The sequence below is a fragment of the Centropristis striata genome, chromosome 3 (genome assembly GCF_030273125.1).
Source record: "Centropristis striata isolate RG_2023a ecotype Rhode Island chromosome 3, C.striata_1.0, whole genome shotgun sequence".
NCBI classification, from domain to species: Eukaryota; Metazoa; Chordata; class Actinopteri; order Perciformes; family Serranidae; genus Centropristis; species Centropristis striata.
The window spans coordinates 29,898,052-29,917,800 of record NC_081519.1 but is presented as its reverse complement, the minus strand read 5'-3'; the positions used below and the strand labels follow the sequence as shown (position 1 = coordinate 29,917,800).

The 19,749-nt window shown below is 34.5% G+C and overlaps 1 protein-coding gene across 1 annotated transcript; it reads right to left on the bottom strand.

Moving 5' to 3' along the window:
* Positions 1–335: 335 nt before the first annotated feature.
* Positions 336–19,282, bottom strand: cfap92 (cilia and flagella associated protein 92 (putative)). Its single transcript, XM_059329295.1, has 15 exons — positions 19,077–19,282; positions 17,304–17,516; positions 16,413–16,609; positions 15,436–15,655; positions 15,220–15,327; positions 14,357–14,452; positions 12,732–12,916; positions 11,047–11,909; positions 10,730–10,924; positions 9,258–9,528; positions 8,625–8,789; positions 6,197–6,385; positions 5,466–5,616; positions 2,939–3,153; positions 336–957 (listed from the first exon to the last, which is right to left on the bottom strand). Exons 2-15 carry the CDS (start codon positions 17,500–17,502, stop codon positions 796–798), a joined length of 3,216 nt encoding a protein of 1,071 aa, XP_059185278.1. The 5' UTR covers positions 17,503–17,516; positions 19,077–19,282; the 3' UTR covers positions 336–795.
* Between the last annotated feature and the right edge of the window lie 467 nt (positions 19,283–19,749).

Below are 19,749 nucleotides of genomic sequence, written 5' to 3'. Positions count from 1 at the left end.
TCCCGTGGCTATTCCAACATACAAAGTGATTATGTACATTCACTGAGTGAATATTTAGAAAATAAAACATATATTTCTCGCTAGAAATGTGATCAAAATCCATTTTTATGCAGAAACTAAGTCAAAATATTGATTTTTTTTCACTAAAAACGGGAGAACTGTCCACCATGTTTTTTGTTCTGACCGCCGGGACCTTGAAAGTCACGTGACTTGGAACAAACCAATAGGAAAAAATATTATCTTGCATTTTAGCGAAATCCGTGTCAGTTTCACGGAAATTTGAGTTATTCCGTGGCTATTCCACGGATTTTGAGTTAAGCGAATCCGTGGCTATTTCACGGATTCCTGTGAGACCATGTTGTTTTATCAATACATTAAGAGATGTATGCTAGTAGTTACTGTATTTTATTAACTATGGCTTCAAATTTAACACATTTTGAGATCTTTGGCATTCTTTTCTGATGGTATATGAGATTTATTCAAAATGCTTTAATTAATGCACAAGGTACTAGTTTAAATGCTTATTTGCCTAGTTGGTCTACATGGGATAGTGTTTGTGGGTTCTGGCTCTACCAGTATTCCTGAAAGGTTGGACAGCTGTTGTATGTGACTTCATGTTTTGAAAGTGAAGATACTCCTCTCCTCGTCCGTCAGAGGCAAGGCAGTCCGCTTGTACAGGAATGGATGCTGCTTACTGAATCCACTGAAAGAAGTATCAGAACATAAAACATGAACACATGACTCTTTCTGTGATTTCTTCTGCCAGGTTTATATTTTTTGAATAAATGTTCTAACTTAAACTGACTTGTAGTGGTCCTTATTGTAGATGTGTCTGGTGATGGCATTATTTTTGCTGCTGAGGCTGCAGTCCATGCAGGGGCCCGGGGCCAGAGCCATGCTCTTCTTCTCTCCTGCTGTGCTCTCACCCAAGTTCATCACATACAGTTGAGGCAAAGGCTGCAACACATAAATCAGCTGTTGACCTAGAAATGTAAGGGTATTCCAAAGAATAACTTTTAACATAGATAGATAGATAGATAGATTGAATAAGAACAATAGAACAAGGACACTTAAGAGGTTAAACAGAAGATCAGTTGGTAGGTAACGTACAATGGCAAGATGATGGCAATTGTACTGATGATATGATGGTAATAATGTTATTGTGACTAGACAGTATATCATAAAATATATAATAATAATAGCAAGTTAACAAACACTAAAGCAGGGCAGGTATTTTGGACAAAATGATATTTCAGCAGCTACATTTGATCTCTTTTTAATGTATAAAATAATGTGACAAGGGCTCATTTATATAGATATTTTTCTCAAGTTTTCTTTCTGAGTAAATAGAGACCAAAAACGTATCAAAAGAAGCAAGGCTTGAAGTATGCCATTATACTATCAATTATCAACTATGAATTTTTATAGTTGGAAAGGTTGAGGCCACGCCCCTTACATGCACTGTGCATTCTCCATCACATGTTCCAGTCAACATTTACATGTTGAATGGGACTTTTTTTGGAGGGACAGGGCCTCCTTTAATTTTTTTTATTTAACATTTTGAATGTGACTTTGTATGAGATTTTTGCATAGGGGTTAATTTTACTTAATTTTTGAATTGGTGGGGTGGGGGGGTAAGTTATATTTAACTCAACATTCATGTTTGTGTTGTTCAATGAAAGAATTGATTGTTCAGTATAATAATCAAAACTTGAAAGTTCTACTTACCAATTAATCTGTTGAAATGTCATGTTTTTTTAAATTTTGGATATTGTCAAAATTCCCCAGCTTAGCTTCCCATGGAAAGTTTCTGGAAATTTACCAGAAATTTTTACACCCCTTTGCAACTCTACAGATGACTGAACTGCATCGTGTAGATATGCTCACTGCTGATGGCTATGTGCTTCTCTCTGAAGCAACTCTGCACTTTTGTCAGGTAATTCGTTGTTAAAACAATAAATTAAACTCTAAATGAAGTGTGTTTTGTTACCACTGGAGACCCAACTATTTCTTGAATTTGTCTTGTGCAATGTTTTATTAACCCTTTGATGCACAACATGGGTCTAAAGTGACCCATGTTGTGACCCCAAGAGTTTTTATGTTCTATATCTGTGCAATAAATTAATTTCATCATTCAGTGTTCTAGGTTTTCCTCAATTTGTTTGTTTCTGATCATCATACATCCTAATTTTATGTTTTCCTTTATACTTTTTGAATAAAATCCCTTTTTGTGTCACTACCCTTCTAACATGGGTCCTTAAATGACCCATATCCATTTTCAATCTTATTTCATGTATGGTTGAGTGTTTCAAATATATTTTATCATTTATTATTCCATGTATTTAGTAAATATCTTGTTTGTTTGGGGGTTTTTTTTTTTAGCACAAATCATCCGTTTTATCTTTTCCTTTCCTACTTTTTGAACAAGCACAGCTGTTGTACTTGTACTTCAAGTTTATACACATGGGTCAAAAATGACCTGCATGCATTTATAATAGATTTTCTTGGGAATATCTTTGTTTGGGAGTACGAACATATTCACAGCTCAGCACAGCTCCCTTTACACATCTGGAACACGTAAGTCTTGTTGTTTTTTTTCAATTGTTCTAATATTACCCTAACAAAATATTTGATAAGTGTAAAAGTTAGCTGTATAATTCGATTAGGTTTAGCTTACCTTGAGAGTAAATTCATGTCAGAAAGGTACAAATAATTAGTCAGTTGGCTGTTGATACAGTTGAAGATGTGTGACCCATGTGCATCAAAGGGTTAACCACAAATCTCATGTAATCATTCCACAGTCAAAGCATTTTCAGAATAATGGCACAAAGTCACAGCGTGAGAAAATGTGCTGATATTGCTGTGTCTTACAGATTTGGTTTGCATGTCAACAGCTCTGTACAAAACACTTTCACCTAAATAAGCTACAATACTGTACCTCCAGCATCATGCCTGGTTTCCTCAGTGAATACTTCTTAGGCTCATCTTTCAGTATATCTTGAGTTCTCTCTGAGTTTCCCCCCATGTGACACTTGAACTCTGGGAAAGAGCCTTTCCTTGGTGGGTTGCTGCTGTGACCAGGAAGCAGCTTCCTCAGCCAGCGACAGTACTGAGCTCTGGCTGCCTCCAGCTGCTCCTGCTGCAGAGGCTCTCCTGAGGATCAACAGCAGACCAATTTACCTCTGTGGATTAGAAACTATGAATCTTATTTATATAACAGATAAACTAAACGGACAAGACATTTATTTTTACTTCACTGCAGCATGGACAAACAGGACAGACATTGACAGATTATTTTTGTTCTCTGCTTATATCACTGAGGTTCCTCCCTGACCAAAGCTATTCTCCAGTGTGGCGTGGGAGTGTTACTCAGCAGCAAAAACTGATACTGGCTCAAAAAGCCACCGTCTGGAGCTTCAATCAAAACATAGCAATATTGGCCCTCAGCACTGAGAAAACAGCTTGCAGCCCAGACAGTTATAGGAAAATATCCACTCTTGGACGGTTGAATTTATTCCATCACTAGATGCCAGTTACAGCCTAGCCTCTCATACTCATCACACACCATTTCTTATTTTTTCTACAGTTTTATCATTTCGGAAAGCAAAGTTGTTACATGGTGCCTTTGAAACCCAAATATTGGTGGCAACAACAGTGCCAGTTTGTGAGTTTTGGATTATTCACCAGCTAAATGAAAAGGCGCATGTTCATTGTTTTATGTGCACCAATATGCGTATATCATGGTTTTGTTTTTGTTTTTCTTTACAGAATATCATGCAGAACAACATGATTGGCTAATTCAGAATGTCATCACATAAACTGTCCAATAGAGGGCGCTCTGACTAACAACTAGGGGAAAGCAGCACAGAATGAGCGACCAAAAGCTGCTTAACATTTGCATTTTGAAACATAAAATTGCAAACTTAACAAACTAACAAGCCCATTCTGCCTATTGACCTGTTTTATAACATAAATAGGAGTGTAATATTGTTGTAATATATCGGCCAATGTATCGACATGGGTATATATTATATCAGTATTGGTCTGGCTCTTTCCCAACAGCTTGTTCACAGTGGCAAATGTGTAACATGGTTTGGCATGGCTAAATCCAATCTGTTGCATATTGTCCAAAGAGAAATTCAAAGTTAGGGCCTAAATGATAACACTTAACCTGAAAGATGGTGATTTAATACATTGGCTTACCTTTTATTTTACATTTCAGTTAGTCAGCTGGTTGGGAAAGGATTATGTGCATTAAATGTGAATGTGCATCAGAATGTGTACAGAGTTGATATTGTACACAAAGCTCTGCACAGCAGGGATTTGGGAGTTACAATATTGACTTCAACCCATTTTCTTCATTAGTACCTGAAAACAGCCTGATTTAAGCAAAACACCTATAACCCAACTCATAGAAGTTACAAGTTAAATGTAACCAGACTAAAGCTCACTTCCCACTACATCTTACTGCTTACTGGGGTTTTTTGTGTGTGTGTGACAACCAGCTGACTTGCAAGGATATATCATCCACATCCACTGGATGGATGGCAACTCAACTGCTACGAGTAACTAACTAATAGGTACACAAATATATAATAAGCTAAGTATACCTTTAATACAGCAAAGGAATGTAAGTAAATGAGTCCCTTACAATTGAACTTTTACTGTAATGTGCTTTCTTCCATGTAATGCTTGGATACTTTTGGCCTTTTCAGCAATGTAGGATACAACCATGGAAAAATTAGCAGTAATGCCCCACAGTCTGCAATGTGGCCTGCAGAGAGTGTCACCTTGTGACTCAATGACATTATTGTATATTCACTGCAAAAAAGGTGTGTCTAAAAACAAGATAAAAACACTTAATCTGAGGGAAATTATCTTGCTGCATAGATAATGCACAGATAATTCCACTTGACAAGATTTCTTAAATTTAGATTATTAAATCTAGAAATAAGCATGTTGAACGCTTAAAATAAGAAATTATCTCTTAAAACAAGATAAATTATGTAACACTTCTAAATCTAAAGGTTTTTTTTATCTTGGTAAGAAACAAATAATTTGCAATGCACTCAGCTCGGGCCAGTTCATCGCTGCTTGCAGCTTTAATTTATCTTCTCAGATCCTCAGATTTAGTGTTTTTATCTTGTTTTTAGACACACCTTTTTTGCAGTGTTGAGGTACCAGTTGGTGCAGAATATTGTATCCACAATATGATGAATTTCTCCTTTTTGTCTGAATAAAAGGATGTGTAAAAAAATGTATTTGATTCTGACACATAATGGTAACATTTAAAGCTGATGTCTTATATTTTACAACGGAAGTATCTCATTATAACATGTGATTTACATTTGGCCAGTCACTCACATGAAAAGAAAAAAACACCATCATACAACAAGACAGACCTATACATTTAAATAGTGTTTGACTTATATCAGTTAAAACTGTCGTGATGCAGCACAGCCTACCAGCCAGGTGAATGGTTACAGGAGGTTGGCTGAAGAAAGGGGGAGGTTTTCTGTAGAGCTTAAAGTCCTCATAGCGCTGGCTCCAGGCCCATATGTCTCTTGACAGTGTAGGCTTCAATATGTTGGCATGTAGGATGTTCTCTCTCCAAGGCTGGAAGCACAGTGGACAGTAGCATTATCGCTGTAACATTCTACTACAAGCATACCCTACACTGTAAAAAAACGTTTGTAGATTTTATGGTGAAAAACTGCTAAACCATGACAGTAAAAGACCGTAAAATGATAAATGGGTAATTCAGTTTCAGTCACAATTAAACACTGTAAATGTATATATCAGCCAGAACAGTATTTTTTACAGTTTAAAAAAAAAAAAAAAAAAATGAATCCATTGTAAAATACACTGGCACAGTGATTATAAAAATATACTAATATATTTACAAGCCATCACTGTAATTTTTGTATTTATTTTTTGTAAAAATACTTTTTCTCACTGTTCAATGTACTAAACACCATATCTCTAACAAAAATATACTGTGATATTTAACGGTAAAATCTTCTCTTTTTTTTGTCAATTATATGGCAGAACAGCGTTTCTTTTGATGGAAAAAAAGTTAATTTTTACAGTATATCTACTTCTGGAGAGCACAGAACAGCACAGTTACTATCATTAGCCACGCCCTATTATATGATTTTGTGTAATAGAGAAAGAAGAGTATACCAATAGGCCTCACCTTGCTCAGCTCTTCAACACGAGCCTCATCTGGGTGTCTAGGGTGCTTTCTGGACTTGTCCCCACCCATACTTGTGAACCAAAGTGCAGAGGCAGCTGTGATGTTAGGGTTACTTTTAGAAGTCATGTCTCCTTGCTCCATTGTAGCACTGTGATACAGCTGACTGTAGGTGAACCTCCGCCCTGGAACCTGAAGTTATCACCAGAGAAGCACAATGCAGTTGTGTTTATCTTTGTTGGACACTTCCTTTCTGTGTGCCTACTACTAAATTGCTGTGTCATCTATCACGGTGAATGGATTCTCATGAATGTTTGGTCATGTTGCATTATCAGTGGGGCAATGCAGTATGTATATACCAATTAAAAAAATGTTTACCATGCAATGTTGGTATCACTGTTTTCAGCACAATCTCACCTATGTAACCTGATTTCTTCACTTTGACTTATTGAATCAATTTTAAAAAATCTGATTTAGAAAATTATGTTGTTTTTTTTTACCTTAAATGTCACAAATGTGAACACAGGTTGAAAATAAATAAGAGGTAAAATGAGGATGACATTAGGTTCTATAGCATATTTTTATACTAAATATCTTCGCTTTTACTTGGCCTATCATCACCAAACAAAAACCGGCATGAAGTTTAAAGGCAGAACTTTAGAGGGAAGGTGACATCGGGGCTCAACGCTGCTTTGTTTTTTCATCATGACATCATGAAGAAGTCATGCGCCCGTGCTTTTGGTGACTCCAGAGTTAAAGCAGCATTAACTTGGGGATAAGGCAACAAGTTGTAAACGCAACACTGACATATTATCACTACTCAAGTTAAACGACTACACGATTCTCAGTTGTTTATTTATACATGCCGTAGATACAAATCAACATTAGCATTTATTTGGAGTTATTTCTAGTCACCTGTCAACTTTAAGACCACTATTCACCCTCTTTTTCGCTCCGTTTTTGTCTTCATCTGCTGAGCAAAATGTCCTCCAGCTGCCTACATGTTTCACTATATTCACCATAGCTAAGCTAAAGAGCTGAGAGCCATTGAGTCAACTACATGTGCTGAACAGCTCTACAACTACATTACCCTATATTGATAAAGCAACTGTTAAAAACTAACACAGTTGTTTTTAAAGTGATGGATTTTCTTAAAGCAGCAAGGTTAGCGTGAATAGCTGTGATGTTACCGATACATGATTTGTAGTGAAAACATTTGGTATGGCTTGTTAAAAATTATAATTTCCACTTGATATACAAATCTGTATTGTGTCTGAAGAAACCTGGGATAAAACAAGACACAGCACTCAAAAACGATTTGAAATCAGACCTCAGTGCTACACTCAGATACCAAGCACTGTATCTATCTACACTCACCGGCCACTTTATTAGGTACACCTATTCAACTGCTATTTAACACAAATATCTAATCAGCTAATCACATGGCAGCAACTCAATGTATTTAGACATGTAGACGTGGTGAAAGACGAGCTGCTGAAGTTCAAAGTGAGCATCAGAATGAGGAAGAAAGGTGATTTAAGTGACTTTGAACGTGGCATGGTTGTTGGTGCCAGACAGGCTGGTCCGAGTATTTCACAAACTGCTGATCTAACAACCATCTCTAGGGTTTACAGAGGATGGTCTGATAAAGAGAAAATATCCAGAGAGCCTTGATGCCTTTCAAGGTTATAATAGTTTTGGATTTTTCATTAGTTTTGTCAATTTTTGTTTTCAAATTCAGTTAGTTTTAATTAGTTTTTATTTTTTTGGAAAATGCTTAGTTTTAGTTTAGTTTTTATTAGTTTTAGTGTTAGTTTTAGTTTTTTTGCAATGGGGTATTTGTTGGGTGCCAGATTCAATAAGGTCACAATAAATGTTTCCTTTATGTCCTTCCTTTATGTCTTCTCCATCTCAGCCCCAATAAGTTTATTAAGTCATAAAACCAGATGGATTAAATAGATTCCATATCAACCATAAAGGTTTACGTATGAAAAAAGTTGACAAAGACGAAAACTAAGGACATTTCACTATAATTTTAGTTAGTTTTATTTAGTTTTGTAACCACAAAATACAGTTTCAGTTAGTTATCATTTTTTTTTTTTTTTTTTTTTTATTTCTGTTAGCGAATATGTTTTTTCAATTCTAGTTTTCGGTATTTCATTAGTTTTCGTTAACTATAATAACCTTGATGCCTTGTTGATGCAGAGGTCAGAGGAGAATGGCCTGACTGGGTCAACAATAACTCAAATAACCATTTGTTACAACCAAGGTCTGCAGAAGACCATCTCTGAACCACAACACATCCAACCTTGAAGCAGATGGGCTACAGCAGTAGAAGACTACACTGCCAGTTTATTAGGTACACCTTGCTAGCTAATAAAGTGGCTGGTGAGTGTATGTCACAGTATTATACGTTATACACTCATCATACCTGGAGCATCTCTTTGTGCAGTAGCTCCTTGGCTCTCTCATTTGAGTTGAAGGTCTGGATACTGTAGTTGTGTGCTGGGCTGGCTGCAGACTGTTCCATCCTTAACACAGCAGCTTCTGGCTTCTGCAGCCGCTCGCTGTCCTCTTGCACCCGCTTAATATTGTCCTGGAGAATGATGGAACTTATGAGTGGCTCTATGAATAAGTCAGATTCTACTCAGATTACTTATAGTCAGGCAGCTTAAAGGGGACATTTTTTCCACATTCTCTCAATCACCATAGGTTTCAATTTTTAGTAGGAGCCACTTCATCAAGATTGAGGATCAGAGATGGCAGCCATATGAAGTCTATGAGAACCAATATATCTTCTAAGCCACTCAGAAGGTCAATCTTGATGTCAAAATCTACATTTTCTGGGTCAAGGAATCATTTAAATCTATTGAGAATATCACTAGATGATTATTTGATCAAATGGATATGTTCATTTTCACCCAGACTGGTAGGCAACTAGCTTCAAGTGCTGCAGAAGGGAATCCTGAGCTGAAAATGTTTGGAATCTAATAACTATGTGAATACATGGCCAAAATGAACATGAAATCTGGTCCTAAACTGCCTGACTTTAAGGCCTACAGACCTGAATGAAGTCCTTGGACACTTTGAGCAGCGACTGGTGGCTGTTATGTTTCCATTTCATGTACTCTTTATTCTGTGCGTCAAGCGGTGCATGTCTTTTCATGCGGACCAGCATAGTCGTCATGTCCACCATATTTGCCCTGTCATTTTGCTGCCACTCCTCAGCATATGTGCCATATTCCTTGCGCATGCTGAGAATCATGTCAGCTGAAGGGAAGAGGTTGCACTGCACCACATCTTTGAGTTGTCTTACTTGACAAAGCTGGCTTAACCTGGGTAAAATAAAAGCACTTCTTAATACATTTATTCATTATACATTTCATCCAAAAGTATGCATAGCCTTTCATGTCAACTTGAAATAGATTTTAGTTGCTTAACTAAAAATCATGTATACTTCAGCTGTATCTGTATTGTATTATTACTGTTATTTTATTTTACACAAAATAATCCAGAGATGTGCAGCCTTGTATTTCTTCATTGTGTTGAATAGTGAAGACAATAATAATAGACATTCTAAGTTTATTTGATAGGGAAATTATTATCTAGATAGTGATTAAGTTAAAAAAAAAGTGAGATAAAAATTATAATTAAACTAAAATATAGCATTACTTTATGATATTAGGTCTAATATACACAAATCTTTGAATAAAAATGTTTATTCACTGAAAAAAAAGTCTAACTGCAGTAACTACGCAAAAGGTAAAACTGAGATAAACTGCTTTAAAGTTTTTTAACATGTTTTAACTGGCCAGCTAAATTAGTTATAGGTAGGAAAGTGATACGACACTTATTTCTACATGTATTAATGATGTCATTTTTATGCTCAAAAATCTGATGATTTATTTGACCTTTGACCACAAAAACTTAGTTACTGTATTGCTGTAAAAGGTTCTAATAGTAATGCACAACAATGTTGTTTTCTCTCAGCTTTTATATTTTGTTTTCAGTGAATAAACATTTTCAAAATGATTTTGTTATCAGTGTATTTAACTGTTCTGTAACAGTGTTCACATAAGTGTTTAACAACTCTATTCAAAGATTTGTGTATTTTAGACTTAATATGATAAAGAAATGTTAGATTTTAGTCTTAATATAATTTTATCTCACTTTTTTACTTAATCACTATCGAGATAATAATTTTCCTATCAAATAAACTCATAATTTATCTTCTTTTTATGTTTAAATTATTATTTATATCCAAAGCAGACCGTGGGTAAGTGCAATTACTGCTTTGGTTTTGAGTTGGTTTTTATGGTTTTTATATCATTATTTCTCTGAAATGAGGCAAAATTGAAATCTAAAACTTTGTCACAAGATAAAACAGACATAAAGGGGTTCATTTTAGTTATAACTCAATTTTGAACAAAAATGTAGTGAGGCTTTGTAGGGAAGTATAGTATTCATGATTTGTTGTAAAACATGCAAATCACAGGTATGGTCCTTTAAGGCCACTGTAATCTCAATATATGGTACCTTAACAAAGCTTGGAAGCAGGGTTGAGGGACCATGCCTCTAATATAGACCAGAGGCTGTCTCATGATGGTCTCCAGTGACTCATTTAAATGGATAGGTCTCAGGCCCACATCTAATGAGTCATAGATGCGCTTGAAGAAAGCCAGGTTTGAATTGTAGAGGACTATCACCTGCTCCTCCTCACTCCCACTTAGCCTGCAAAACATCACAAAAGCTGCAGGATTCTCATTGGAATTTAAACACTGTATCCAAACAGACAGCACAGCTGACTACTGTTAGCAAAGGCTGTTAGGGCAAGATAGTGTTCATGTGCTTACTTCATAGGAACAGCCTCCCAAAGTCGCTTGACTGCTTTATGTTTAAGCCCTTCAAGAACAAAGATGTGTGTCTTCTTATCGAGCACGTGGAATCCTGTAACGAAATCCAGATCCTTGCTCTCATCGTGCTTGAAATTCATTATGTAATTTGAAAGAGCTTGCTCTATATTTTCCAGCGAGTGTGAGCCCAGATGGAAAGCTGATGCATTGATTCGGAGAATTTCTGACCTCAGCTTGTTCATCAAAGAGAAGTTGTTATAGTCAAAGAGGTAGATGATGCGCCCAAATGGACCATCACAGGACTTCACTTCACAGCTGTCATTTGTATATTTGAGTGGACAAGCTATCTCAACCTTGACTTTGAGTTGAGAATTGGCATCTAAATAATGGCCTTGTTGCATGGGCTCTCTGCTAGCTCCTGTGTTTGCCATCTTCCTGTTCCTTGCACTTCGCTGCCTGTCCAACAGTGGAGGTGGAGGGCAGCATTTGATTTGTAAGGGCACCGTGAGGCTTTTCTTCCCAAGCAGCAGTTCTGAGAAGTTCAGGCACGCGATCCCATGAGAGTTAATGACAACTGTCTTCTGCTTTGATAGTGCCACATCACACAGGGCGTCATTATCTGACCCTGTGCCGAACATTGCTAGAGGTTTGGGAGTTTCTTCCAACTTTTTATCACGATCATGGACCTCTATTTCAAGAGGTGGACCAGAGAGGAACTCTTTGAGTTCTTCAGGACTCATCAAGCCGGTCAGGATCACATTCACATCTCTGAAGTAGATGTTAGTGCCATGCCTGTGATACTCTGTTCTATGCATGTTGAAGTTATGGAACTTGTATTGGCAATACACAGGCACACATTTTTCCTAGGAAAACAAAAAATAAAATGTTACAAAAAATAAATAGTGAATGAAGTGTATTCAAAACACACATACAGTGCAATCCATGTCTTAAATGTGACATTTTTAATAAACATTTGGGTGATTCTCATGAACATGGTACAGATCATAGCAAAAATCCAAGAGCATTGAATACATATTTTCTTTTTCACCCAATCTAATGTCACTGTTTAATATGAATTTATAATCTATTTTTTAAAATGTAAGGTATTTTCTGACATTTTTAGAGACACTGTGAGCAAAATTCATTACCGTAACACATTTTTAAGTAAAAAAACAAAAAAAGTTTTTTTTGTTTTGTTTTTTTGTTTGGCAAGCACTTAATATGCTCAAGGGTAGCTTGTATCACCAAAATGTATTTTATTAAAATATACAAATATTCTAATGCAAACAATTTTATCATTACCATAACATCTAACCATTTTTCTCATTAATTTCCATTCAGATTTTGTTCTGTACACATTGTTAAAAACCATTATATTTGATTATATTCTGTTAAATTATAAATTTTTAAACAAATGTATCTTTATTTTCATAAAGTTTATCAAATATTTATTGTATATAAGTGTATACCATGATATTTATATCTGGACGCATTACGGTAATGCATTTGTGAATCAAAAATATGTTTTAAAAAACACAAAACAATGAATTGTGCCTCATTATGGCTATATTGTTCATTCATATAAAAGTGAAATATATTTAGTTTAATAAAGTATGTCCTTATAATCTTCACAGACATAGACTGACTTCATGAGAATCACCCATTTAGTGGGATATAAGTCTCACCTGTAGGACATGGAAGGGGACAGGCGATGAAGGCATGGATGTGGCTGACAAAATAGTGATGATCAGTGGATTAAGTTCAGCCTTTAGTTTGTCAGATATTAACAGTCTGTCCAGAGAGATGTCGCACATGACCTCAAATACTCCCGATGAACAGACTGGGAAGCGTTCAGTCACTGAGGTCTCACCTGGCAGCCACAAAAATTACAGACTTCAAAATGTTTTATTTCATTTTTAACAGTGTCTGAAATTTTAAATCCAGAGGATGAATCCTAATGACTCTGGTGACCCCATGACTTGTCTTCTCTTACCATGGGGGTTGACATTTTTTGTATCGGGTCAAAATATCACTTTGATTATTACTCTGTAAAACTAATGATATTCCCATTAGCAGCAGATGTACTTGGTTTATAGTGCTAAACAGCAAATGTTAACATACAGACACATTAAACTAAGATGAAGAACATTATAAACATTTGCATTGTGCACATGTTAGCATACTGACATTGGCTTTTAATGCAAAACACCACTGTTAAGAAATACAGTCACACAGCGTGGCTAGCATAGCTCTCAGTCCTGTTATAGGCTAATTCATTTTATTCCGACAAGTAATACCTTAAAGTAAGAGTTGTTTAACTTTGCATGGAGAGTAATTACATAGGTCCACCTTTCTTTGGCCATCATATGACTCTACAATACTGCTCTACAAAGTCTAACTGCAGTAACTAGCAAAAGGTAAAACTGAGAAAAACTGCTTTTAAAGTTTTTTTTTACGTTTTTAACTGGCCAGCCTAACTGTTTATAGGTAGGTAAGTGATAAGACACTTATTTCTACATGTATTGATGATTTAATTTTTATGCTCAAAAATCATGATTTATTTGACCTTTGACCCCAACAATGTAGTTGCTTCATTGTTCCAAAAAATATATTTTAATAGTAATGCAAAAACATAGTGCAGTAACTACAATGGTGTTGTCTTCTTTCAGCTTTTATATTTAGTTTTCAGTGAATAAACACTTTCAAATTGATTTTGTTATCAGTGTATTTAAAAGTGTTTAACAACTCTATTCAAAGATTTGCGTATTTTAGACATAATATTATAAAGAAATGTTATATTTTGGTTTTAATATATTTTTTATCTCACTTTTTTACTTGAACACACTTTCCCTTTCAAATAAACTTATAATTTCTATTATTTTTATGTTTAAATTAGTATATATATCCAAACCTGGACGTGGTAAGTGCAATTACTGCTTGGTTTTGAGATAGATTTTGTAGTTACTGCAATTTTTATATCAGTATTTCTCTGAAATAAAGCAAAAGTTAAATCTAAAACTTTGGCACAAGATAAAACAGACATCAAGGAGTTCATTTTTAGTTATAACTCAATTTGGACCAAAAATGTAGTTTCTGCAGTTAGACTTTGTAGGGCAGTATAATATAGTTACATGATGGCCAAAAACAATTAGGCTACAATACACTTGTACATCCTGCAACATAAATCTAAGGAGTTTCCAGATGATCAATTAATTAATTAATTTAACTAAGGGGTCGCAGCTAGACGTTACTTTGTTTTAAACACCGTTTTAGAGATCACTGTGAATAAGTGAATAACAGGTTGACTCACCCGCCAACAAAAGAATGGGACTGATTTCAGCTGACACAGTGCCAATCTTTCTGATATCCTTAAGGGCCAAACCATCAGTTGTGGGTTTTTGAAATTCTGTTTTGGAGAGGAGTCAAGTTATTGTAACAGGGTTATGAAAAATACATACACTGCCTATAAAAAGTATTAATCCCCCTTGGATGTTCCACACTTTTGTTGCTTTTACACATGAAGTCATGGTCAATATAATTTGGCCTTTTTAAAAAGGATTTGCAAAAAAAACCCCTCTTCAATATCAAAGTGAAAACAGATTTTTACACAAGAGTATCATTTAATTAAAACTATATAAGGTAAAATAAATGATTGCATAAATATTCATCCCCTTTAAAGTAACTGAACTAATTCAACAGATTTCCAGCTAGTTGATGCAGCAGTGTCACAGTTAGCAAATGGAGATCACCTGAGTGCAGTTGATGTGTGTCAAGTGATCGTAGTATAAAAACATCTGTGTCTGGGAGATCAGTTACTTTAAAGGGGATCAATACTTATGCAATCATTTATTTTACCTTATATATTTTTAATTAATTAATACTATTTTGTAAAAATCTGTTTTCACTTTGACATTAAAGAGAGTTTTTTTGCAAATTCTTTTTAAAAAGGCCAAATTATATTGATCATGACTTCATGTGTAAAAGCAACAAAAGGGTGAAACATCCAAGGGGGATGAATACTTTTTACTGGCAGTGTATATCATAGCTTATACAGAAGCATAGCAGGACATCTAGTAAAGACACAGACATCAGTGTGTATACATAAACCAGCATTGCGTCATTGTTCCCACTGATATGATTCCATAATTAATAAGGAAAACATTGTAGATGTACCTGTTCCTGAGCCCACCTCTGAGTTGGAATTTAACAGTATATCCCTTTGGTGCTTTGTAGATGTGTTTGACTTCCTCGCCAGTTTGTTTACGATAGTCTTGATACCCCCTTAGAATAAAAATATAATTCTCATCATATAATCTTGTATAAAAACACAGAATACACAATATGTATAATGTTTTTGTTGTTTTGGGCCAAATTGAAATTGATGCTCACCACACATGTCTGTTGTGTACTCAGACAGATCCTGTGTTAATCTGAAGGCTTTCAGTCTTTCAAAGCGGGCCTGGCTGGACAATTTGTCCTTACTGTTCCATATCTGGAGTTTGATCTTATGAGAAAGTAGACTGATCAACATCTCCCTGTTGACTCTGACTTTGAAGTTCTGGGTCCAACCAATCCATGTCTCGTCTCCTTCGTGCCATGTCCTCAGAACCTGTTAAAAAAGTCACATAATCATTTTTGCATTAGAGGCAATACTATTCAAAAGGAAATCATTAACCCTATTATGGGAATATAACCCTGTGAAGTGATGGGTCATTTACTGTAACTCTAGACAGTGAAGCTGCTTTGTTGTTGTTCATTCAGGATGCTCATGAATTGTTCATGAAGGGGCACACACAGAGACATACACACCAAGGTTATTATAGTTAACAAAAGCTAATGAAATAACGAAACTAGAATTGAAAAAACATTTTCGTTAACTGATATAAAAATAAAAATGAGAGTCTTTTAAAAAACGATAACTAACTGAAACTGTATTATGTGGTTACAAAACTAACGAAAACTCACTAAAATTATAGTGAAAATGTCCTTCATTTTCGTCTTTATCAACTTTTTTAATACGTAAACCTTTTTGGTTGATATGAAATCTATTTCATCTATCTGGTTTTATGACTTAATAAACTTTTTGGGGCTGAGATGGATCAGACAAAGGAAATAAAGGAAACATTTATTGTGACCTTTTTGAATCTCACACCCAACAAATACCCCATTACAAAAAAACTAAAACGAATAAAAACTAAACTAAAACTAAGCATTTTCTAAAACATTAAAACTAGCAAACTCACTCTAAAAACTCATTAAAACTGAATTTGAAAACAAAAATTGACAACGAAATCAAAATTAAATGTAATGAAAAATCCAAAACTATTATAACATTGATACACACACATGCAGCAGGTCATAGTTACCTTGAACTCATCTTCTTTGTACATTTTTGCCACTGGCCCAAACACTACTAGGTCCACTTTGACTGTCTCTGTATCACCTGGTAGCAACTTGTATTCAATATGATAGCAGCTCTGAGCTTTATGGGCTTTCACCAAGACAGTAGATGAATTTGTTTTCTTGGCCTTTCCATGAGCTTCAGGCACATCAACTTCTTCCCCTAAAAAGGAACAAATGGTTATAATCAAGGATTAATGAATCTGTGTTAGGGCTGGGCGATATATCGATATATTGATATATTTTTAAATGTGATATGGAATTAGACCATATCACATATCGATGTAGTTCAAATCTGCACTATGATCCTTGCTCCAGACAAGCAGCTTTCTATATAAATGCTGCCCTTACTAGGGTTTGTCATATTTAGTAATTTTGTAATGTTCATTATTCTTTTCTCATATAAATACATTTATTTCAGAAAAAAAGATTGGTCTATTTTATTTCATATGCTATATTTATTTAAGATATTGTTTTATTTAAATGGGCACTTTATGGAGCTTTGATTTTTTAAAAAGGTACTCCTGTTGTTATACAGTATGTATGTTCACTTCAGTAAACAGTTTCAATAAAACTACTTGTGACATGTCATATTTGGCTTCGACTGAACATTTGCTCTCACTTTGTGATAAAAATATCGGGATATATATCATATATCGATATTCTGTCTAAATATATCGGGATATGACTTTTGGTCCATATTGCCCAGCCCTAATCTGTGTGATATCTGTTTCTTTCATTGTAGTTATTATTTCAGCATACTTAGATTCAATCACTGAACTTTCCATCTGACTTTCAGTTTGAGTCCCCATAGAGCTAGTGTCAATCATATATATACTCTGTAATGATAAACTTACCTTTTGGAACAGCGAGGGCAATGTTAACTGTCCATGTGACGTAATAGGAGCTGTCATCGGTGATATACTCAGTTGAACTTGAGCAATTTTCCAAACCATGCTCCATAGACAACAAATCTTCTTGTCCTCTATCTGTAACTGTTCCATCATCACAGTCTGAGTGTGAAGTACAAAGCCCCGTCTCTGATATGTTGGCCATCAAGTCAGACTCCACTGTAACATTTACATATGTGAATGAAGGATAGAGAGCAGAGGGGTGATTCTCATGAGATGATGTGATTCTCTTCAACATGGTACAGCTCATAGCAAAAATCCAAGCGCATTGAATACATGTTTTATTTGACCCTTTATAACATATACAATCTGAAGTCACTATATGAATTTATAATCTATTTTTAAAATTTTAAGGTATTTTCTGACATTTTTAGAGACACTGTGAGCAAAATTCATTACCATAACACATTTTTAAATAAAAAAAACAACGAAAGGTTTTCTTTTCCTTTTTTTTTTCTTTGGCAAGCACTTAAATATGCTCAAGGGTAGCTGGTATCACCAAAATGTACTTTATAAAAATATACACATATTTTAATGCAAACAATTCAATCATTACCGTAACATCTAACCTTTTTTTCTCATCAATTTTCATTCAGATTTTGTTCTTTATACATTGTTAAAAAAAATTATGTTTGATTATATTCTGTTAAATTATACATTTTTAAACAAATGTATATTCATTTTTTATCAAGTTTATTAAATATTTATTGTATATAAGTGTGAGGAAATCATGAGATTTTTTATCTGGATGCATTCCAGTAATGAATTTGTGAATCAAAAATATGTTTAAAAATATAGAAAATATTATTTTAACACAAAACAATGAATTGTGCCTCATCATGGCTATATTTTTCACTCATATAAAAATGAAATATATTTAGTTGAATAAAGTATGTCCTTATAATCTTCACAGACAGAACCAATGGTAAGAACCAATTTTCAGACAGTTAGTCATAATTCTTACCCTCCAAAAATAAGGTGTACTTCATTAAATACCTTTAAAACACCTAAAATAGCTTAACTACCAAAGACACTAATTATCAAATTACGTAGATTTTATAATACTCTTTCCCCATTTATTTTCACATTAGTTTGAGATAAATGTCAGTAATTATACATTTCAGTCATTAATGTTGTTGGTTTAGGTATGGGGTTTTTTAATATTTCCAAGTAGAAATTAATTACATTTTAAGGGATTATTAATCAGTATTCAAGGAGGAATGGATTTAGGCTACCCTAGGTTAGTTTAAATTAATAAATAAAATAATGGATCATAATAGCCTACACAGTATATGAAGTGGGTTATTACACAAGTGGGTTCTTTGCCTGGACGAAGGGAATTTTAAGTGTTTGAAAAAACAAAATCAATATATAAAATCACAACTTGACCAAGGCCTTCTGCTTAAATCATTATCAATAAGTAGACAGAAGTTACTTTTGCTTATGCTAGCTAGGCTATGGTAAAGGCTATAACCATAGATTGTAGCCTATATGAATTACAGTCTATTGCTATCATAAACTACAGTAGTTATACCTCAGCTATCTCTGCCTTTTCACGTGTTTTAGCCAAGGAACTAAGTTATGGCTAATACTCGAAATGTAATAAAATATGAAATATTTAATAACTATGTGTTTTAAGTATTAATATTATTATAATATTAATATTGGTTTCATATTAAACAACAAATTAACGTTACATTGTTTGTCTTGTGTTCTCACCTCAGCTCCTGTCGCTCCGGTCTGACAGTCAGAAGAGAAGATTTAATGTGAAACACAGTAGTTACATGTTTCACTTCATCAACAATTACACTCGCTTTTTGAAACTTTACTTTAGCTATATATTCTCCATAGCTTCTAACTCATTTAACTTCATAAAATGAACGTTGTGTCGTAGCAAAGTGCTGAACTGTCACTAAACTTCAACTATATGATCTCTGAGTGCAACGCGTCGCCATGACGACCGCCGTAGTGAAGGAAGTGAGGAGTGCTGCCCTCACGTGCTGCTGGGACTGTCGGAATTCCATACCGAGAAAGAAAACTCTTTCTTTCAAAATTATTTTTATTGGATTTTCCTTGGATAATTATATCAGCTGTCAGAGCACACATCATTTTATTCAATACATCCATAGACTAGGCAAGTACAAAATAAATAAAAACACCAAAATGATAGTCAAAATATACAAAAAAAACAACAAAGCAAATAGAAAATAAACAAATACATGAATGAAGATAACCATATATGAGAAAATAAAAAATAGGATACACTTTACAATAACCAACTAAGTGATGTTTATAGCTGGTTTATAGACCAATTATTAACCATTTAAAAAATGCCATACGAATTTAATCTTTAAATGTTTTCAACCAATTTCTTAAAGGTGAATATGAATCA

Bases quoted from the DNA above. Each gene is read 5' to 3' on its own strand.
- cfap92 (XM_059329295.1), bottom strand. From the start codon at position 17,502: ATGGCCAACATATCAGAGACGGGGCTTTGTACTTCACACTCAGACTGT. The intron at 15,328-15,435 runs GTGAGCATCAAT...TTTTATTCTAAG, and splicing joins GTACACAACAGACATGTGTG to GGGGTATCAAGACTATCGTA. The intron at 6,386-8,624 runs GTATGATGAGTG...TGATAACTTCAG, and splicing joins TGCACAAAGAGATGCTCCAG to GTTCCAGGGCGGAGGTTCAC.